This window comes from Rhinoraja longicauda, chromosome 1 (genome assembly GCF_053455715.1).
Source record: "Rhinoraja longicauda isolate Sanriku21f chromosome 1, sRhiLon1.1, whole genome shotgun sequence".
NCBI lineage: Eukaryota > Metazoa > Chordata > Chondrichthyes > Rajiformes > Arhynchobatidae > Rhinoraja > Rhinoraja longicauda.
In genome coordinates this window covers 86565879-86589524 of record NC_135953.1, presented here as the reverse complement: position 1 = coordinate 86589524, position 23646 = coordinate 86565879, and the positions used below count along the sequence as shown (strand labels likewise).

Sequence of the window (23646 nt, the reverse complement as noted above, 5' to 3'; positions counted from 1 at the left end):
TGCACATTGTCAGATTTTAATAATTTTCTTTGGTTTCACCATGTAGAAATTACAGCAGTGTTTATGCCCATAGTCCCCCCATTTCAGGGCACCATAATGTTTGTGACACAGTAATGTCATGTAAATGAAAGTAGTCATGTTTAGTATTTTGTTGCATATCCTTTGCATGCAATAATTGCTTGAAGTCTGCGATTCATTGACATCACCAGTTGCTGGGTGTCTTCTCTGGTGATGCTCTGCCAGGCCTGTATTGCAGCCATCTTTAGATTATGCTTGGTTTGGGGGCTAGTCCTCTTCAGTTTTCTCTTCAGCATATAAAAGGCATGCTCAATTGGGTTCAGATTGGGTGATTGACTTGACCACTCAAGAATTTACCATTTTTGGGGCTTTGAAAAACTCCTTTGGTACTTTAGCAGTATGTTTGGCATCATTGTCTTGCTGTAGAATGAACCGCCAGCCAATGAGTGTTGAGCCATTTGTTTGAACTTGAGCAGATTGGAAGTGTCTATATACATTTCAGATTTCATGATGCTACTACCATCAGCAGTTGTATCATCAATGCAGATAAGTGAGCCAGTACCTTCAGCAGCCATACATGCCCAGGCCATAAAACCCCCACCACCGTGTTTCACAGATGAGGTGGTATGCTTTGGATCTTGGCCATTTCCTTCTCTCCTCCATAGTTTGCTCTTGCCATCACACTGATATAAGTTAATCTTCATCTCATTTGGCCACGACCTTTTTCCAGAACTGTCGTTGCTCTTTTTTTTTTTCTTTTTTTTTTGAAAAGCATATGTACAAATCGAAATAAAGTCGTTGCTCTTTTAAGTACTTCTTGGCAAGCTGTAACCTGGCCATCCTATTTTCGCGGCTAACCAATGGTTTGCATCTTGCAGTGTAGCTTCTATTTCGGTTCATGAAGTCTTCTGCGGACAGTGGTCATTGACAAATCCACATCTGACTCCTGAAGAGTGGTTCTGATCTGTCAGACAGGTGTTTGGGGATTTTTCTTTATTATAGAGAGAATTATTCTGTCATCAGCTGTGAGGGTCTTCCTTGGCCTGCCAATCCCTTTGCGATTAGTAAGCTCACCAGTGCTCTCTTTCTTCTTAATGATGTTCGAAACAGTTGATTTTGCTACGCCTAAGGTTTGGCAGATGTCTCTCACGATTTTACTCTTGTTTCTCAGTCTCATAATGGCTTCTTTGACTTTCATTGGCACAACTTTGGTCCTCATGTTGATAAACAGCAATAAAAGTTTCCAAAGGTGATGGAAAGACTGGAGGAAAGACTGGGTGCTGAGAGCTCTCATACCCGCATTAAGGAGGCATTGGCCCCATAGCAGAAGTGTCCACGTCGCGGAGCTGGAAACTGGAAGTGTCCTGAGCTAATTCTGCTACCACCATCATCTATTGTACGTGATGGCTCCCACTGATTGTCGCCGGAAGCTTGCGCCCTTTTCAGGATGGACGATGACAGTAATGTATCATTTGAAACATGGATGATTGTCACGAAAGAAGAAGGAGGCATTTAAACACCTGTGAAGCCATGTGTCCCAAACATTATGGTGCCCTGAAATGGGGGGGGGGGGGGGGGGGGGGCTATGTATAAACACTGCTGTAATTTCTATATGGTGAAACCAAAATGTATAAAAATACTCTTTAATAAAATCTGACAATGTGCACTTTAACCACATGTGATTTTTTTCTATTACAAATCTCAAATTGTGGAGTTTAGAGGCAAATAAATAAACAACGGGTCTTTGCCCCAAACATTATGGAGGGCACTGTATGCAATGCAATTAGCTCCATTTTAATGTAGAGCAACTTTATGCTAAAATAACAGCACTTTTCCATTTTTAAGTAGGGTCCTGAAGATTCAATCATGCATGTTAAAGATCTCCAGTTGTCAGCTGGACTGACCCGAGAATGCAAGGAGCTTCATTGTTCGGCTTCAGTTCACCTGAGCCACAGAGAAAGATGATCAATCAGAGTCCTGCTGGCTTTCCCGCTGGTCTGTAGGTGTTAACTGAGCAAGGACTTGCATTTAACTTCCCAAATGAAATAAGCTACTCAGTCTTAAGTCTTCAGCTTGCCCTTTAAGAGCCACTTTAGGCCGACAGAGATATTAGTTTTAGTCTCCACAAGGTAATGTTGCTAGCTGGGTAAAAGCAACAGCACCGTGGCAAAAAAAAATCTGTTATTAGTATGCAGCAAAGGAATTAAGAGGCAATTAGCTCATTAAAGAACTGGTAGTTAGACTTTCTTTTTGCAGATGATGATTGCCTCCTGTGAATGTTATCAAGCCATGCCTGATTCTCTATGTCCTTTGTCTTGAGCCTCACTTCTTCAGTGAGAGTCAATATTGTCATTGACCAATATCTCTGACAGTCAGAGCACAGCAAGCCCCTGGTGTTGGAGGAAATACGTCACCAAAGCAATATCTGTGAGCAGAGTTTTACAGATCACAAAGGTTTGATGACGTTGCAAACCGACAGGTCTCCAGGTGACCTGATTTAAAAAGAACTGCAGGTTTGTGGGCTATTATCCTAAAGAAGATCTCTTCCCAAACAGGATTAACACCATCAAAGAAGTAAGTGCGCGATGCCCTCTTGCCATCACAGAAGATCTTCTCCAGGACCTCTCTCGATACAAAACCCATAAAGACAAAAGTGAGTGACTAATGTAAACACTTTTAAAATTATTTTTAAAATAGCACTACCATTGTCATCAACTATAGCAAATGTGTGCTTTTTGTTTTATAGAGTAAAACAAGTACTCACATTGAGCACTATTTTCTCCCTTTGAAGATTTGTACAAAACATTTGACCAATTGTGATAATGAATGCTTTGCCCTCATTATTGCTTTCCTCAAATTTAATGGCATTGAATCTCCTTTGCACAGTAAATTTTCATGATCAAAATAATTTGACTGGTTGCATGTCACACGAAAGAATATTGGTATTTTGGACTCTGAAATACTGTTGTGTTATTTAGCTGCTACCTTGTCCTTAACAGCCTCTTGTGAAAATCCATGTTAAAATTAATATTTATAAGGGAAATTAAATGGCAATATTAGTGGACATTTCAGACTACATCTTTAAAATTTTGACAAAAAGGTATTTGAAAATATTTCTCATTGTAACCTTTTTATTTTGGAAATATTGACCTATCTCGCTTGGATGAATAAGGGCCCACACTGAAGTTCAAATGGCCAGGACTAAATAATGCAGAACATGATATTGGGATTGTGGGTGTTGATGCAGCAATTCCTCCTGAGATTAAATTGATAGAAAACACCTATGATTTACACCCTTGGACTTTGGGAGTGCATGATTACCAGATGTTTAGTTTAGTTTAGAAGGATGAGAGGGGGATCTCATTGAAACCTACCGAATGATGAAAGGCCCAGATGGAGAGGATGTTTCCAGTAGTGGGAAGGTCTAGGACCAGAGGGCACAGCCTGAGAATAAAAGGATGTACCTTTAGAATATCATATCATATCATATCATATATCTACAGCCGGAAACAGGCCTTTTCGGCCCTCCAAGTCCGTGCCGCCCAGTGATCCCCGTACATTAACACTATCCTACACCCACTAGGGACAATTTTTACATTTACCCAGCCAATTAACCTACATACCTGTACGTCTTTGGAGTGTGGGAGGAAACCGAAGATCTCGGAGAAAACCCACGCAGGTCACGGGGAGAACGTACAAACTCCTTACAGTGCAGCACCCGTAGTCAGGATCGAACCTGAGTCTCCGGCACTGCATTCGCTGTAAAGCAGCAACTCTACCGCTGCGCTACCGTGCAGGTGAGGCGGAATTTCTTTAGCCAGAGGGTGGGAAATCTATGGAATTCATTGCCTCAGACGGCAGTGGAGGCCGAGTCATTAGGTATTTTTAAAGCGCAAAGCCTAATTATGTCCTAAGCTGTTATCAGTCAACTGAATCATCCTACCACAACCAGAGAGCAGTGCTGAACTGCTATCTCTACCTGTTTGGTGACCCTCAGATTATCCTTAATCGGACTTTGCTGGCTTTACCTTGCACTGAACGTTATTCCTTTATCATATATCTATACACTGTAAATAAATGAATAAGTCTATTGGCCAAGTATGTACACGTACAAGGAATGTGCCTTGGTGCTCCGCTCGCAAATAACAGCACAAACATACAGTAAACAATTAAGAATAAAGTATTAAGAATACAACATTATGGTTTAAACATGTGAATGAAATAAACCAGAGCAAAAAGAGACTACAGACTTTTGGTTAATGAGTAGAGCTGCAACATGCGGGGAAAAAAGCTGTTTTTATGTCTGGCTGTGGCGGCTTCGACAGTCTGGAGTCGCCTTTCAGAGGGAAGTGCTTCAAAGACTTCGTGGCCAGGGTGAGAGGGGTCAGAGATGATCTTGCCCACTCTCTTCTTGGCCCTTGCAGTGTACAGTTCGTCAATGGGGGGAAGGTTGCAGCCAACAACCTTCTAAGCTGATCGAACGATTCGTTGCAGCCTCCAGATGTCATGCTTGGTGGCTGAGCCAAACCAGACCATCATGGAGAAGGTGAGGACGGACTCAACAATGGCAGTATAGAATTGGACCATCATTGTCTGTGGCAGATTGTGTTTCCTCAGCTGCCGCAGGAAGTACATCCTCTGTTGGGCCTTTTTGACATTGGAGTCGATGGTGGCCTCCCATTTAAGGTCCTTGGAGATGATGGATTCAAGGATCTTAAATGACTCCACAGATGTGACTGTGGTGTTTTTAATGGTGAATGGGGGGAGGGGAGGGGGAGCTCTCCTAAAGTCTACAATCAGTTCCACTATCTTAAGAGCATTGAGCTCCAGGTTGTTGCGACGGCACCAGGACGTCAGTTTGTCACTTCCTGTCTGTTGGCAGATTCCTCCCCATCCTGGATCAGTCCAATCAGGGTTGTGTCGTCCGCAAACATGAGAAGCTTGACAGAGGAGTCTGGAGGTGCAGTCGTTGGTGTAGGGAGAGTAAAGAAGAGGGGAGAGTACGCAGCCTTGCGGTGCACCTATGCTGAGGGTCTGCGGGTCCGAGATGTGCTCGATTGTAAACATGTATTGTCGTTCTGCTGACTGGTTAGCAGGCAACAAACGTTTTTCACTGTACCTCAGTACATGTGACAATGAACTAAACTGAACTGGACTAATTCTGCTCCTATGCAGAACAAAAAAGTTTTTCTGCCCACATGACCATAAACTAAACTAAAAAAGTTACTCCTATGAAATCCAGGCACATTTTTAATTCACTTTTTTTGATGCTGAACGGTAGAATGTCACATTTTCCAGTGAACCTGCTGTGTTTAAAGGGAATGTTGGAAAATGGGACCCGGAGTAGTAAAAACAAAGCAAGTGACAGCTTATCCCAGTTTTACTGTATATGGAGCAAATCTATAATCCTGCAGAAATGACGAAAGAAGTATAATTTTCCCTGTTCGTGCATTCATGTGCTCCGTTCTTATTTCCTAGATGTGATGATGTCTGCCAGGTGCTTGATCCAGCTTTTTAGAACAATGAACCCACAGATGCTGCATAAGAAAGACAGGGTAAGAATTATTACAGCTTCTGTAGGAATGCGCTGAGATGTTCTTCACGCAATGGTAAATGGGTTCTAACTTTGACGTGTGGTGCAGAGTGACTGCAAAGGGTGGTAAACCTTCAGCTACACTTCCCGGATTCTCAGGCAGGTTGTCTGCAATACTTCCTGGGCACCACAGTGATGCAGCGCTAGAGCTGCTGTCTCAGCGCCAGAAGCCTGGGTTCGATCCTGATTGCGGGTGCTGTCTATGAGAAGTTTGTATGTTCTCCCTGTGACCATGTAGGTTTTCTCCTGGTCCTCCGATTTCCTCCCACATTACGAAGACCTGCATGTTTGTACGTTAATTGGCTTCTGTAACTTGGTCCTAGTGTATGGGATGCAAAATTCTGATAACATAGAACTAGTGTACGGGTGATTGATGGTCAGCATGAACTCGGTGGACCAAAGGGCCTGTTTTCTTGCTGTATAGCTATGCAAAACTAAACAATCCAAGGAATCAATCAGGCACGAGAACGTCTCCTAATTGAAATTATATTCTAGTTGATATGGTCTGAGGAGATACATAAAATAAAAATGGATCCATCAAAGCCAGGTTACAATGTATAGTGCCCGCCATAGTGTTTGGGACAAAGACCCATCATTTATTTGCCTCTGTACTCCACAATTTGAGATTTGTAATAGAAAAAATCACAGTCCAGGTCAAACTGTAACCCGGTCATCCTATTTATGCAGCGAACCAGTGGTTTTTCCATCTTGCAGTGTAGCCTCTGTATTTCTGTTCATGAAGTCTTCTGCGGACAGTGGTCATTGACAAATCCACACCTGACTCCTGAAGAGTGTTTCTGATCTGTCGGACAGATGTTTGGGGATTTTTCTTTATTATAGAGAGAATTCTTCTGTCATCACCTGTGGAGGTCTTCCTTGGTCTGCCAGTCCCAGTGTGATCAGTAAGCTCACCAGTGCTCTCTTTCTTCTTAATGATGTTCCAAACATTTGATTTTAGTGCGCCTAAGGTTTGGCTGATTTCTCTTAATAGTTTTATTCGTGTTTCTCAGACTCATAATAGCTTCTTTGACTTTCATTGGCACAACTTTGGTCTTCATGTTGATAAGCAGCAATAAAAGTTTCCAAAGGTGATGGAAAGACTGGGTTCTGAGAGCTCTTATACCTGCATTTAAACACATCTGAAGTCATTAAACACATGTGAAGCCATTGTGTCCCAAACATTCTGGTGCCCTGAAATGGGGGAACTATGTATAAACACTACTGTAAATTCTACATGGTGAAACCAAAATGTATAAAAATACCCTTTAATACAATCTGACAATGTGCACTTTAACCACGTGTGATTGTTTTAAAATTACAAATCTCAAATTGTGGAGTACAAAGGCAAATAAATAAATGATGGGTCTTTCTCCCAAACATTATGGACGGTGCTGTAAGTAGTGTAAATGCTTGTAAAGTGTGACAGGTATTTTATTTTAAAGGAAATCTTGTTCAATGTGCTCAGTCGCTCTCGTTCACGCTCGCGTTCTCTCCTCTTTTAAAACAATGTTCCGACTGGGGCAAGAATGTAACTGTTTTCGGCAGCAAACCAAATAGGTGAAGGAGTAAATGAAAACTAAAATGTTTGAGGGTTCATGCCCCAAAACTGAATGTTCAAGAGACTCCAGTGGTGGATTGTTTACAAACATCAAGATACATTTTTGCAACAGGGTAAACCTACAGAAGCCTCAATGGAAGCCCGAATTCATGAATATGGTGAATTGGATTCTAAAGACTACATCCCAGGAGCAGAAGTGCTGGAAGAAGAGAGAGAAGAGAATGATGGTAAGTCTCCATAATTTATCTGTTGGTGTTAACAGAAGCCACGTGATACCAGCATCACCTACTAGATAAGGACATGAAATGTTTTGGTCATTAAATGGCTATTGATATTTAACGGCAATATATGTAATCTCAGATTGGCTGCTCAAGCTACGTGTTTCTCTTGAATATTACAAGGGGTGTGCATTGGTGAGTAATACATTTTAAAGAGTTCTTTAAGTTTTTAAGGAGCTCTAGTCATTAGAAAAGCAGAGTAAAAACAAAATAAATGGTGCTGGAAGATGGAGATCATGCTCTGAGGAGGAAGCTTGAAACTTGTAGATTGAGTTCCAGTATGTCCATTATTAGAGCCAGTCGAAGTGGGTTGATAGATGAGAGATTGATGGAACGATTGTAGCAATGGTTAAACGTAAAGGGTTACATCGGAGAGGACATCATCCTCGAGACTCCAGCCTGCTTCCTCAAACATTTGGCCTTCCAACATTTTCTTTTACCAAGCACTATCTTTACTTGGACAAGGTGGGGTTGTACTATGATTTCTGATTAATGTTTTCTTTCAAAGTCACAGATGTCTCAACTCTCAGCCAAATAAATTCTACCCTTCCAGTTGTAGTGTGCACAGCTTCCAAAGAGCTGTGCAGCTCATTGTTAAGTAAACGTTATCCCAACTGTCTTATTAAATTAATCTATTTTACATTATGGCTGGAACTTTTTGTCTTGACCGAGATATCAGCAGTAGTAACTCTACCAAGTAAGATTATGAGAACTCTCCCATTTTCAGATGGATGGGAAAGTGCAAGCATTGATGAGGGTGATGATGATGAAGGCTGGATTGATGTTCATCATTCTTCAGATGAAGAGCAACAGAAAGAGGTGGTAAGTCTGCAATGTTCCTCATTAACCATTGATGTTAGCAAAATAGCAATGGACCATATTATTTAATTATTTTATTTGTTTGAGGTGGGGCATGTTACCCAAACATGTGTGCCCTTGGGAATATCGCACTAATACTCTGCTTGACTGAACTCTTGCAATCGGTGCAATGAAGATACTGTCACAGCGCCCCCCAGCTTGCCTGGCCACGTCTGTGGACAGTTTACAGTAGAACACCTGTGGGACACCAGGCCTGAAAAAAGCCAGACTAGAGAAAGACAGCAGATTTTCACCTGGAACCAGTAATTATTGAGCCGCAGTGACTTGCTGCAGTTTACTTTTGCAGGGCTATTGTGATTTTTGTAAAACTTTGGCGTCGTGGCCAAGCAAGTCCCCCCCGTCCCCCCGTCCCCCATGCTGGCTGATTCTATGTTTATGGGAATGTGGGTTGGACCTTCCCCATTAGGTCCCTGTGCCAGCACGGTGTTCCATAGGCATCTTCCCTGACCCTCTCCTCCTTCCCTTAACATTCTCTCAATTTACTTTGCTGTATAAGTTTTACTTATATTCAATTTCTATCTTCTTCCCCCATTTTGTGAGTTATTCACATTTTCAACTCTTTCTGCTGTTTTATATCTATTTCATTTGAAAGGGTAGCATTCAGTATACAATGGAACATCCAGTCTGATCCAGTGAGTTCATGAGAATGACCCGTTATCAGACAGTGACAAAATAAGGAGGGCAGAAATGTCAACGGTAAGAAAAGGGACTTCCTTGTACAAAAAAAGACCTGGAAACAATGAGCAAACTGACAGACCATCAAATCGGTTAAAGGTGAAGACTAAACTACATGCCTCACTGATTAATGGGTCATGACATAAAATCTACCAAATTCATCTTTTTCGATGTGTTTGACCACCCACAGCAGTGTTTGATTGAAGACTTAAAGGACTGCAGATGTTGGAATCTGGGGCATGAGGGGATTACACTTTCAGAGGAGTATTGGCATATGCTCACTGGACTTTGGGGAAAGTGAGGTTAATTCATTGAGACGAAAGTGATTCCGAGAGGGACTGAAGGTGAGAGGATGTTTCCCCGAGCTTGGATGTTGAAGACTAATTGTAGCTGGAAGCCACCATATGTTCAGAGTGACAAGAGACGGAATGGGTTGGAGGATGCTGAAAAAGCATCAAAGGTCAAGACTGTTTAATTGTTATATGTGCCAACAACGGAATAATAAAATTATTACTCACAGCAGCATAACAGGCCTGTAAACAGAATACACATAGACAATATATCATGAACAAATTCAATAAATTAATAACCCCAATACTAGCGCAAGGAAAACCCTGAAGTCCTTATGGAACTAAAGGCAATCGATAGTTCTTAGTTGAGATTAGCATCATGTAGCGATGGTTGTAGGGAAGAAGCAATTTTTTAACCTGGTGGCCATGGCTCAAAATACCACCTTCCCAATGGTAGCAAAATGAGAGCATGGCCAGGGTAATGTGATACTGGCTGCCTTTTTTTTGAGGCAGCATCTCCTATATATCACTTCAATGGTAGTGAGGTCAGTGCCCACGATGGACCGGGCAGTGCCCACCACTCTTGGTAATCTCCAAACCAAGTCGTGATGCAACCAATTAATGTGCTCTCTACTGCACATCAGTTCTCCCTTGGATTCTGAAAGGAGTGAAGGTAGATTTCACTAGGGTTGTTTTTACGTTGATTAACAGCTACAAGTATGAAGCTCTGGTTAGATAAGTTTCTTGTAGATGGTTTCAGTGGATGTCTGTGTTTCAAAAGATGGAGAAGATGAAGAGCATGCCCACAGAAGAGCGCAAAGCCAAAGCAGCCATTGTCAGTTCCAGCCGCCTTCTAACACAGGAGGACTTCAAGAAGATACGACTGGCACAGATAGCCAAAGAGATTGACCCTGCCCCGAACAAAAATCAGAAGAGGAAAATCGAGGACAGCAGTGACGATGAAAGCAAGTATGTACATTTTTAATCCATAATAATTGGTGTGAAAAATCTCTACACTGAGCCCTTGAATTGTCTGTGAGTAACATTTGAAAAAAAAGCTTGTGATAAAGCCAATGTATTTCAGTTATTTGCAATAGTTTAAATTGTAGCTTAAACTATACCACAAAATAAGACATAAAAACATGAGAAAAGAAGCAGAGATAGGACAGGTGGCCCCTCGAAGCTGCTGTCATTTCATTGAATCTGCAACAAATATACAGCAATCATGATAAGCACAGTATCCTAATCTGGACTTGACAACCTCAGTACAGTCCAAGGAAAACTTCCCTAATTTTGTGCTCAACCCCCTTGTAATAAATGCAAAAAGAACTTTTGGTTTTTCAACTCATTTTGCCAGAGTGTTACTCTGAGTCATGAACCAGCACATGAAGGACCCTCGCAGCCAACATTTACTAATTCCTCACAATTTAAAAAAAATGTATGTTGTGCTTTACTTGCTAATAAAGTGAACATTATCCCACTTTAATTTTCCCCGCTTGCTTAACTTATCTACATGCCCTGTAATGTAATGGAAAGCAAATAAAATGGCAGATGCTGGAGTCTGAAATAAAAGCAAAAATGCAGGAATATCTGAAAACTGGAAAGGCTGTGGAGGCCCTGTCTAACCAGTTAATATGTATAATTTCACTGTTTGTGCCTGATTGGTGTTTTAAACTCCCCACTTCTTCCCATTGTATCGCAATGTCTTTAATTGTACCTTGAATGTAATGAAACATCTGAGTACCTCCACCTTGAAGAACCTTTGGCTGCACGAGCTTTCTGTTCCTCTGCACACTTGCTAATCGGGGATCAGGGGTATGGCAATACTCTACAGTGCTTGTAAGGAAAAGTGCAGGGAAAGGTATGTCGCCGTGTTGGCACTTGGCACGTGTGACAATAAAAGCACCATTGAACCATTGAACATTAAAGAACATTGAATGACTGAAGAAGTCTGAAGAAGGGTCTCGACCCGAAACATCACCCATTCCTTCTCTCCAGAGATGCTGCCTGAGTTACTCCAGCTTTTTGTGTCTATTTTCGGTTCCTTTTTGTACACATTGAACATTTCTTGCTCATCTCTCCCAATTGCCACAAGCTGCAACCACAGCATATTAATATAGGCCCTACCAGTCACATCTTACTTAGATGCCCAGTTAGACAGTTCTGCTCGCTTGGTATTAAGTTTGCTAATAACTAATTTGTTTATACCGTATACTAACAAGTGCATATCACTTTGACCTTTTAACCTGAATAGAGTTTTGTTAAGAAAAATACCCCGAACATTAGTTTAGACTATTTAACGTTACTGCCTAAAGCGCTAAGGAAGGGAGAAAGCAGCACCGTCTCTCTCTAGCAGATTCTCTTGCTGACCAAATTCCTAATTTTAATAACATGTGGCAGAAGTGGAAATTAGCTTTATGCTTGCACGTTTGTGGCACCAAACATAACCCTTAATCCCTTCATTTAATATCTAAAATTCTGTCATCCATTTTCTGTATCCCTGAGCCTCCATCTAGGGTGCAGAGTTCGACTGCCTTTCTAGTGGGCATTTCTCATCTCTGTTCTACCGTGGCGGCACGGTAGCACAGCGGTAGAGTTGCTGCTTTACAGCGAATGCAGCGCCGGAGACTCAGGTTCGATCCTGACTACGGGTGCTGCACTGTATGGAGTTTGTACGTTCTCCCCGTGACCTGCGTGGGTTTTCTCCGAGATCTTCGGTTTCCTCCCACACTCCAAAGACGTACAGGTATGTAGGTTAATTGGCTGGGTAAATGTAAAAATTGTCCCTAGTGGGTGTAGGATAGTGTTAATGTACGGGGATCACTGGGCGGCACGGACTTGGTGGGCCGAAAAGGCCTGTTTCCGGCTGTATATATATGATATGATATGATGATAAATGGTTGACCCTTAATTTGACATTGTGACCTTTCACTCCATTCTAGACTCCCCCCTTCCCTCCCCAGCGGTAAGCATCGTTGCACCTACTCTGTGAAAAAATGTACAAAATTTGTATGCAGAAATTGTACTCAGTTTAAGTTTCACCTGAATTGGAAGGCAACAAAGGTCTAATGCTGGGTATGTGTGTCTTATTAATTGTAGTTTAGTATTTAGGGTAGCACTGTAGTAGAGTTGCTACCCCCAGATTTGATCCTAACTATGGGTGCTGTCTGCAGAGTGTGTACATTCACTCCCTGACCGCATGGGTTTTCTCCAGGTATTCCGGTTTCCTCCCACACTCCAAAACTGTACAGGTTTGTAGGTTAATTGGCTTCTGTAAATTATCTCTCGTGTGTAGGATGCGAAAGTGGGATAACATAAAACTAGTGTGCATGTGATCGATGGTTGGCCTGAACACACTGAGCCAAAGGTCCTGTTTCCACGCTCTATCTCTAAACTAAACTAAATTTAATTTGCTTGTATGCAAAGGAGATGTATGAGCTCGACAAGATGTTTAATATACGCAGATTTTTTTTATTTTGTTGCAACGTGTAATCAGAATGAGCCAGAAGTTCATTCTTTCAACTTTCCTCTCGGGTGATATTAAACAAGGGGAATCTGGTGGCGAGTCAGCTAAGTATCATTGCTGGGTTTTGGTTCAGTGTGTGACCTGTTCTGCAAGGTCACACACTTTGCAAAAATGGCGGCGCTGCCCTAGCAGCTGCGGCTTACCTGCGGTCCATTTGTCTTTGTGTTTTTGTTGTTTTTTTGTCTTAATTGTAGTTGTGATGTGGTGTTTTTGTGTTTGTGTACTATGTGTGTATGGGGAGGGGGGGAATTGTAAATAGGTGTCCCTTCCGAACGGAGACCCGACCTTTGTTTTCTGGGCCGTGTCTCCGTTCCTGCTGCAGCCTACCATTGGCCCAACTCCTGGAGCTGGCGGCCTCCAGGGCTCTGGTTCGCAGAGCCCGCGGATCGGAATTACCATCACCGGAGCCGGCCATCCTCGGAGGCTGCGGGAGCGGCTGCGACTCGCCTTAGGCTCGGGCCCCGTGGATGCCGACATCGGGAGCTCCGGCAGCGGCAGCGTGTTCGCCCGCCCCGGATCGCGGGGCTTGGGTCGCGGACATTTCACCGTCCAGCGCAGCCTAAGATAGGCCGCGGGATATTTCTCTGCTGGGCGGGGGCTTCAATGTCGGGAACCACGACCGCCCCGACGTGCAGCAACAGCGACAGCGTGTTCGCCCGCCCCGGATCGGACTTATCATCAGCGGAGCCGGCCGTCTTCGGAGGCTGCGGGAGCGGCTGCGACTCGCCTTAGGCTCGGGCCGCTGCGGACCGTCCGGCGCGGCCTGCAACCACAACAACCTGACCGCGGGAGAAGACGGCAGGAGAAGGGAAAGACATTGTGGCCTTCCATCACAGTGAGGAGAGGACTGGAGGAGACTCACTGTGATGGATGTTTCTTTATTTGTGTGTTTTGGGGGTTGTGTAATTTTAATGCCTATTTAATGCTTTTATTGTTGGACTGTGGGTGACTGAATTTCGTCCAATATTGGATGACAAATAAAGCTATCTTGAATCTTGAACATAGTTTTTTGTTCCCTGCTGACAGCATCACAAGATTCCCCTTTAATAACGGAAATGCTAATGGAATCAAGGGATATCAAGGAATATGGGGGAAAAGCAGGAATGGGGAACTGATTTTAGATGATCAGCCATGATCATATTGAATGGCTCGAAGGGCTGAATGACCTACTCTTGCATCTATTTTCCATGTTTCTAATAAACATTCTGTTTTGAATATATAATTGTAAAATGCTTAAACTTTCAGAGGGGAGCTGCTTTCACTGCGAAATATAGAACAGCTGCATAAAAAATCAAAATCAGATAAAGAAACCCGACTTGCAACAGCTATGGTAAGTAACTGGTAAATATTCTTGGCCATGGCATCACTGTATTTTTTGAGGTCTAACAAAGACTTTCTTGCTAAGCAAAATATTTTTGAGTTTGCTTCCTTAAATACTCGATATTTAACATTTTATATAACCATTGATTTCTTTCATTTTATAAGTAATCTTGATGCCTCTGTTCAATGTCCCCATTGTGCCCAAAGCACCATAAATAGAATTTAGACTATTTTTTAATAAGCCACATAAGACTGATTTTCTTTGCCCTATTTCTGTGCCCTTGAAAAACAATAAACACAAGTTCTTGAGAATTTAATTTGTTTTGAGTGGTTAGGCCAAAAAAATTACGTTGTGAGTGATCTTTGTTCAGTATTCTAATACTACCACGAAAATGGAGAATAAAGAAAAGCAGAGTAGCATCAAACATAGTCCCAAAAATGTGTGGGTTTGTAGGTTAATTGTTCTCTGTAAATTGCCGCTGGTGTGTAGGGAGTGGATGCGAAAGTGGGATAACGTGACATGTGGTCGGTGGTCGGTGTGGGCTGAAGGGCCTGCTTCCATGCTGATTCTTTAAATCTATCAGGACAAGAATTCTCCTGCAACTTGTCCTTTTGCAGCATAACTGCTCCCGGCTTGTTGTGGAGTGTATGTTCAGCTCTTCTGACAGAATCTCGTGTTGGCAGAAGCGGAAGGGTCCAGGGTCCATGCTGATGAAATAGCAGATGGCATTGATCCAGTAATAACTGCCCACCAAGGTGTTTAGGAGGCTGTAAAATTCAAGCTTTTTATAAGGGAAGTGTAACATGCAGCAGAAGGCCAAGAAGCGAGCAGGGTCCACAGCCAATCAAATTCAGAAATATCTCTCGGGTGGCAACAAGGAGTTCATTGCATTTCAAGTATCGTACAGAAATAATTTAGTAATGCAAGAAAAATGTTTTGCTTGAATCTGGGATATAAATACATTCTGATGAGGGATTGATGCTACGCACTTGTAAAATGAGTTTTCGGTTAGTTATGCCTTCTTAAGCAGTTATGCTTTGTCAGAACATTACAACACAGTGGTTAAATTACAGCTGCTAGCAGTTGATTAAAATGTGCTATAATTGTGTTTTGCTCCTTTTAACCCCTCCACGGAAGCAATCTCCACAGTGGTAAAGTAGGGGAGTGGATGTTGTCGGGTTGGTGAGTGGATATTGTTAACAAGAATGTTAGTATGTCATACTAACATTCTTGTTAACAATACCCACTTGCAAACCCGACAACACCCACTCCCTTACTTTACCTAAAGTCTTTAATAAAGACCTTCATGATGCAGAAAAGTAAGATGCATGGGATCCTTGGTTATTTGGATTTGGAGCTGGCTTACTGATAGAAGACAGAAGGTTGTGGTGGTGGTGATGCTGGCTGGAGTTCTGTGACCAGTGGAGTTCAGCAGGGATCTGTGCCAGATCTCTGCTGTTTGTGATGTATATCAATGACTTGGACATAAATGTAGATGGGTTGGTTAGTAACTTTGCAGATGACACCAAAATTGGTGGAGTTGCAGACTGTGAGGAAGGCAGTCAAAGCATGCAGTGGGATATAGATCAGCTACAGAAAAGGGTAGACAAATAGCAGAGTTTAAACCGAGCAAGTGTGATGTGTTGCACTTTGAGAGGTTGAATGTAAGGGAAAGCGTGGAGTTAATGGCAAGAACTGCATTGATATATAGAGGGATCCTGGGGTCCAAATCCATAACTCCTGAAAGTGGCAACACAAGTAGATGGAGTGTTAAGGAAGGCATATTGTATGCTTGCCTTCAAAGGCAATTGGAGAAGGAGGTCTTGCTGCGGTTTACAGGGCTTTGGTTATCCACATTTGAGCTATTGTGTGCAGTTCTGATCACCTCATTACAGGAAGAATTTGGAGGCTTTGGGAAAGATGCAGATTTAGAAGAATGCTCCCTGGATTTGGAGGGTATTAGCCAAAAGGAGAGGTTGGACAATCTATGATTGTTTTCTCTGGACCATCGGAGGCTATGGGGAGATGATGGGAGTATTTAAAATTATGAAAGGCATAGATAGAGTAGACAGTCAGAACCTTTTTCCCCAGGGTGGAAATGACAAAGACTAGGGCGTGGATTTAAGGTCAGAGGCGGAAAGTTTAAAGGAGATGTGCGAGACAAGTATTTCACTCAGAGAGTGGTGGGCACCTGGAACACGCTGGCAGATGTGGTGGAGGAGGTAGGCTTGAGAGTAGCATTGAAGAAGCATTTGGATATGCGCATGGATTGGAGGGAGTATGGATCACGTGCAAGCAGAGGAAATTAGTTAAACTTGGCATCGGATTTGATATGGACATTGATATGTTCCTGTGCTGTACTGCACTTTGTTCTAGGTGAAACTAATGGGGCCTGGCATGAGAATATGGGAAACCTATCCTCCGGAACGCTTGAAGCCAGTAATTTTAGTGCCAGACTTCAGACCATAACTTTGACAAAAGTATTACTGCTATGACCTTGATGATCAGTGAGGAGATTGGCCTGTCCCTGCTGATAATGAACCTCTGTACTCTTCCTTGTCTGATTAAGTTTTTTTTTTGTTTAAAACTATCTCCCAGGCTGGAAAATCTGAAAGAAGTGAGTTTGTGAGAAAAAGAACCAAGTTGAATCCATTTGCAAGCACAACGAACCAGGACAAGAAAAAGAAAAAGAATTTTATGATGATGAGATACAGCCGAAATGTGCGATCAAAAGGCAAACGATCCTTCAGGGAAAAGCAGGTAATTAATTACTCTTGTTGTTATTACAAAAAAATGCTGGGAACATTAGCAAGGGTGGTAGCATTTTCCAAGAGAAAATATGGAGGAAATAATACGCATCCATACAGGACTTGCTCGGGAGCTGATAAACAGTGCAATAGGGTGGACACATCATTGTTGGTTGTTTACTCATGTAAATGGTGTGCAGGAAAACCCCTAGCCGTGTACATGTATTTATTTCATCCGTCTGTTGCACATGAAAAGAGACTCCTGGTTGGGTTAATACCTGGTTAAGAATGGATGGTTTTAAGGATTGATACAGTGAAGATCATGAGATAGGAGCAGAATTAGGCCATTCTGCCCATCAAGTGTACTCTGCCATTCAATCATGGCTGATCCATCTCTCGCTCCTAACCCCATTCTCCTGCTTTCTCCCCATAACCTCTGACACCCGTACTAATCCAGAATCTATCAATCTCTGCCTTAAATATATCCACTGACGGCCTACACAGCCTTCTGTGGCAAAGAATTCCACAGATTCACCATCCTCTGACTAAAGAAGATCTAGTTGTATCATTATTTAGCATGCTTTGAGAATGACATTTGTACGAAAGGGACCAGGATAATATCTTGAGGGAACAGCTGATTTCAAAGGACTAAAAATAGAACGTGGGAACATTAGAATGGGTAGTAATGTTTTGTGAAACAATGATAAAATTGTTACAAAGAAAATATGTGCAAGAGGAGGCCATTTGGCCCTTCAATGATAGATAATAGGTGCAGGAGTAGGCCATTCGGTCCTTCGACCCAGCACCGCCATTCACTGTGATCATGGCTGATCATCCACAATCAGCACCCCATTCCTGCCTTCTTCCCATATCCTTTGACTCAGCTATCTTTAAGAGCTCTATCTAAGGGTAAAAATTGTGGCTAATAGAACCTAGGAAATAATAAATTAATAATGAGGCACTTTAAATAAGGGAAAGAAAAGGAACATGCACAAAGTACATTGACACAAAGAAGAGGAAGACTAGTGAGAATTCAAAGAGACTGAAAAATTATTAAAAGATGAGAGAATTGAAGAGTGATAAAGTTATACGGAAATTGAATTAAATTGCACTTGGCCTCCACTGGAGTATTGATTTTAGCTTTAGTATATTGAAAGTAATATTGAATCATTGGGAAAGAGTAAACTGGATTTGTAAGGATACGTGGAACCTTATCAAAGGCCTTGCTAAAGTTCATATAAACAATGTTCACTGCCCTGCCCTCATGAATCATTTTGATAACCTTTTTAAAAAATAAACTCAGATTTGTGAGACACGATTTCCCACACATAAAGCCATGCTGACTTTCTCAAATCAGTCCCTGCCTACCCAAATGCTGGGAGATCCTGCATCAGCACTCCCTCCAACAACTTTCCCACCACTGACTTCAGGCTCAACAGCCTGTAGTTCCATGGCTTGTCTTTGCTGCCCTTAAATAACAGTACGGTAACCACTCTCCATTCTACCAGAACTTCACATGTGGCTAAAGATGATGCACTTGGTCAGGCTCTTGCGAATTCTCCACCTTAATGTGCTTTAAAATCACCAATACCTCCTCTTTGGCAATTCCAATATGATCTAAGACGTCACAATTCGTATGCTTGTTCAGCCAATATTCATCTTCCATGGGTAAGTTAAAGTTTCTGCAATGAGATATGATGAGAGCCTAGATTGAGGGAACATGGAACTACATTGTAAAAACTTAGTTGATAGATAGTGGCAGCTCAGCATTCCTAGATACAGATGCTTCAGATGTGACAGAGAAGCATGCAAAAGAGGGGGGAGCATTGCATTACTGATCAGGGAGAATATCAGTGGTGCATCTTGGAGAGTCCGCGAATGAGAAAGCTGCAATCACTATGATGAGACAATTCAATAAACTGTTCAATAGCCAACGGGAGCTAGTTTAGTTAAGAGCATGGAAACAGGCCTGTCGGCTTATCGATTCCATGCTGACCATTGATCACCCGTTCTCGCTAGTTCTATGCGTTCCCATTTTCTAATCCACTCCACACACTCATGATAATTTACAGACACCAATTAACCTGCAATCCCACTCATCCTTGGGACGTGGGAGGAAACTGTAGCATCTGGAGGAAACCCACACAGTCATAGGGAAAACTGGCAAGCTCCACACAGATGGTACCTCGGGCAGAGGAAAGTTACAATAACAAAAGGGTTACTGTAATAGGTGATTTTTAGTGTCCTAGTGTTGTGGGACTCCCGTGGTACTCGAGACTTGGAAGGGGGAGAATTTATTAGGTCCAACCAGGAAGGTTTTTAGGGAAGGGGCGTATTTGACCATTTATTGGGGAAGGAGGGATTGGAGTTTCAAGGTGGAGCATTTTGAGAAACTTATCATAGTTCTGTAAGTTTTAAGATAGTTATGCATGAGGGTAAAACTAGTCCATGGGTGAAAATGCTAAATTGGGGGAAGCCTAACTGCAACAGTATTGGGCAGGAACAGGAGAAAGTGGATTGGGAAATGCTGTTTGAAGGTAAATCCATATCTGATGTTGGAATCTTTGAAAGCCAGTTGATTAGAGTTCAGGACCAACATGTTCCTGTGTCAATGAAAGATATGGATGGCAAGAGATATAAATTTAGACAAAAATAAGTATATATAAGATAGAGGAAAGGTTGGACAAACTTGGTTGGACGAAATGTCACAGGAGTGTATCATCATCATCATATCATCATATATATACAGCCGGAAACAGGCCTTTTCGGCCCACCAAGTCCGTGCCGCCCAACGATCCCCGTACATTAACACTATCCTACACCCGCTAGGGACAATTTTTACATTTACCCAGCCAATTAACCTACATACCTGTACGTCTTTGGAGTGTGGGAGGAAACCGAAGATCTCGGAGAAAACCCACGCAGGTCACGGGGAGAACGTACAAACTCCTTACAGTGCAGCACCCGTAGTCAGGATCGAACCTGAGTCTCCGGCGCTGCATTCGCTGTAAAGCAGCAACTCTACCGCTGCGCTACCGTGCCGCCCTCCCACACATACCTGTACGGTTTCCTCCCACACTCCAAAGACGTACAGGTACGTAGGTTAATTGGCTGGGTAAATGTAAAAATTGTCCCTAGTGGGTGTAGGATAGTGTTAATGTACGGGGATCGTTGGGCGGCACGGACTTGGTGGGCCGAAAAGGCCTGTTTCCGGCTGTATATATATGATGATATGATGATGATGATACACTCCTGTGACATTTCGTCCAACCAAGTTTGTCCAACCTTTCCTCTATCTTATATATAGAGTGTAGGAGACCAATTGTTGACTTGATAGAACTATATGAGATTATGAGAGGGTAGATAATTTGTATTTTTCCAAGGGTGAAAATGTCAAATAACAGAGGGGATAGGTTTAAAGTGAGATGGGGAAAGTATTCTCTTCACACAGAAAGTGTTGAGTGTCTGGAACCATTACTAGAAGTGATAGAAGCAGATAAGTAAAAATTGTCCCTAGTGGGTGTAGGATAGTGTTAATGTACGGGGATCACTGGACGGCTCACTGGGCGGCACGGACTTGGAGGGCCGAAAAGGCCTGTTTCCGGCTGTATATATATGATATGATATATGATATGGTAGCAACATTGCAGGCATTTGGACAAATGAATGAACAGGCATGGAATTGAGGGGATACAGACCATGTGTAGGCAGATGGGATTAGTTTACATTGACTTCATTTTCAGTGCAGACATGGTAGGATGATGAGCCTGTTCCCATGCTGCACTGTTCTATGTTCTACTACTGATGCATTCGTCGTGGCCTACAGTGGCATTTAAGAAGTAAGTGGCAACTGCAAAGTATACTTTGTTGGGGAGATCCATTTCACCTGGAAATGATGCATAGATCATTCTGACAAAAGTTGATATTTGATGGAAAAAATGGCCGCTATGAGATTTCCACGTTTAGCCCATGAGACGAAGGATGAGCAGTTTTGTTCCTGTTTAGATTTTGTTTTTGATACAAGGATATTAAAATACGACAAAAATAAGTACAAAACAATCAAATGTTTGCTTTCCATGCAGAATATTGATGATTAATCTTTTAATCTGAAATTGGTGTCGTAAGCAGACCACTATGAGCCTTACGAAAAAAGCACCTGTAAATTTAAAGTTTTGTTAATTCTTTAGCAGATGGTGTGAGGAAATAATTTCAGGGAAAATACCGATGAGTATCATGTATTGATTTCATCCTGAGTTTAAGATGGTGGCTATGCACAATTTAATGGTTGTGATTTATAAAGGGCCTGTCCCACTCAGGCGATTTTAAGGCGACTGCCGGCAACTAGGCTGTCGCCGAACGTTCGCCGGGGTGTTGCGGGCATGATCGTGAGGATTCTTCGTAAAGGATCTCGGCGCGTTGCGGAAAATAAGTTCCAGATAGGAATTTCTCGGCAACAGCTGGCTTGTCGCCAGGTATCGTAGCTTATTGCGGGCGCTGTCGCATGCTGTCCCCAGGTTTGCTAGGTTGTCACAGAAGCATTTAGAAGCACATAATATTAAATTAAGAAAAGGCATTTGAAGATACCAGAAGATAGTTTTGTTTAACCAATTTATTTACCGTCAGGACATTTGACAGGTAGATTGGAGGCGACAGTTTGACGGTCAGGTAAGCGTGGGAATTTTGCGATGTTTCCGAAGACGGTGTAATCTCTTAGCCAGGTGCTAGTTTCACAAAAAAAGTAACTTGTATCGACCTGACTCGGCATTGTCGCGGTCATTGTCGTAGAGTAAAAGAACATTTTGGCGATCTGCTGTGACTTTTGGCAGTCGCCTTAAAAATCATGTAACTGGGACAGGCCCTTAAGTGTAAGCTTGTTTGGATATTGTATGTGTGGGTCTGATTTTGTTGTTCAAATGTGAGGAAGTGATAGAAATCTTTCCTCCTCCAGGTTTTGATGACTGCATTGGAAAGGATACTCGATGTGGTGAATTATAGTGTTGCTCCATTAATAATTGTGAAATAATATTTTTTTGAGTTTGTCATAAGGACATGACCAAGATTTTTTTTTGTCTGTTGATGTTTTTAAATCGCCACGTATTTTTGCTAGGTGGTCACTTTGATTTGGCTCCTGAAGAATGTATTTATTTATTGGATGACATTTATTGTCCATCCTGACTTTCTGCTGAACTGAGAAGGCAGTTAAAAGTCAACATCATTGGGGGGGGTCTCGAGTCACATGTGGGGCAGACCAGATTTCCCTCAGTTCTGGTGCAGAATCTTGACTCCCATAGACCCTGCTTGCCTCCATTGTTTGCTTTTTTTTAAATCTTGAGACCCATTAATTCCTCTGCAAGGTATTGATGAACAGATGTGTTTTCATGCATGCCAAAATCATGCCTGCACTGACATATATGAAGAAGTTAGACATGCATGAATTATTTTAAGCACTAGTTTTATAACAAAATGACAAACTTGGAAATTATATTTAGAACCTTGAACAAAACAGTTTCATTTCCAGAATCTTTTAGAAGTACAAGATATGAAAAATGTTGTGTACTCATAAACGTTGTCGTTTTAAACTGCAACATTTTAATGCGTTGCTCACAATTTTTGGAAGGTGCAAACATTGTTTGTGGGATGCCTGCATACTTCATTTCTGTTTCTTTCAACAGATTGCTTTACGGGACGCTCTCTTGAAGAGAAAGAAGCAGTTGAAATGAGTGGAGGAATTTGTCAACAGTTCTGAAATGTTATTTTTCCATATCTTGATGAGGATGCAACAACGTAAAGCCAACAGCAACAACGCATTACAACCACACGTTTCACTATACCGTGACTCTCGCAGTAGGAAGAGTTTGAATTCCAAGACAATGATCCACAATGCTGTTTCTCGTAACCAGAAGCAGTGACATACATCTGTGCATGCTTCAAGAAATGCAAGCTTAAAAAAAAAAAGTCTGTTCATTATTTTTCCTCATGGGTTCTGTGAGAATATAATTTTTTCAATTTCTTGAATTCTAAGGTAACAAATTGTGAATTCTGTAAAAGCAAATTTCCCTTACCCAAAATACCACAACGTGGGTGGCGTGTTTATTCTTGTTCTTAATATTTTATATCCAGTAAATGATCTATAAAGTTTTCAAAGTATGCCAAATCACCTCTGATTGTGCTCTTTCTTTTTATTTTAATTTGCAAAAGAAATTAGGGTTAAGGGTAGGTTGATTACGAACAGACTGCTGATGAAGGGAATGGAGTTTCCGCTTTGTTCCAACTCCAGCTCCGTTGGCCTTGGTGTTGCAGTATGACATGGACTTGGAACGATCCACCTTGTTTCCAGCCAGTATTTGAAGGGAGCACTATTTTTCATCAGTTAGGCAGCTATATTCAGCAAGACCACATTGTGATGAAAATGTCACACTGACATAGCAATAACATTTCAGACCATTTCAACCACATATTTCTCTGCATGCTAAGACTGCCCTCCGTATTATCAGCATCTCTACTAATCTTCGTTTCATCTCCAACCAACATGCCTCCAACATGCAAATCATTCATGTACATTGCAAACAGCAAGTGGCCCATGCCACTAGTCACAGCCGTTTATTTGCAAAAACAGCCATCTACAATCACCCTCTGTCTTATTGCCATGGCAGTTTTGGATCCAATGCGCCCAGGATCCCTTTGACCCCAACCTTTTGGGCCTGTCTGTCATGTGGGACCTTGTGAAGTGCTCATTGAGATCCATAAGTCAGACGAATTTC

The 23646-nt window shown here is 42.1% G+C and overlaps 1 protein-coding gene across 1 annotated transcript in view; it reads left to right on the top strand.

Moving 5' to 3' along the window:
- Positions 1-23042, top strand: part of sdad1 (SDA1 domain containing 1) — a 49653-nt gene extending 26611 nt beyond the window's left edge. The window contains exons 15-22 of the mRNA XM_078401812.1: positions 2574-2671; positions 5497-5573; positions 7282-7396; positions 8175-8269; positions 10073-10260; positions 14063-14147; positions 16737-16898; positions 22558-23042. Coding sequence (XP_078257938.1) covers positions 2574-2671; positions 5497-5573; positions 7282-7396; positions 8175-8269; positions 10073-10260; positions 14063-14147; positions 16737-16898; positions 22558-22605 — 868 coding nt within the window. The 3' untranslated portion in view covers positions 22606-23042. The remainder of the gene's footprint in view (positions 1-2573; positions 2672-5496; positions 5574-7281; positions 7397-8174; positions 8270-10072; positions 10261-14062; positions 14148-16736; positions 16899-22557) is intronic.
- The last annotated feature ends 604 nt before the right edge of the window (positions 23043-23646 follow it).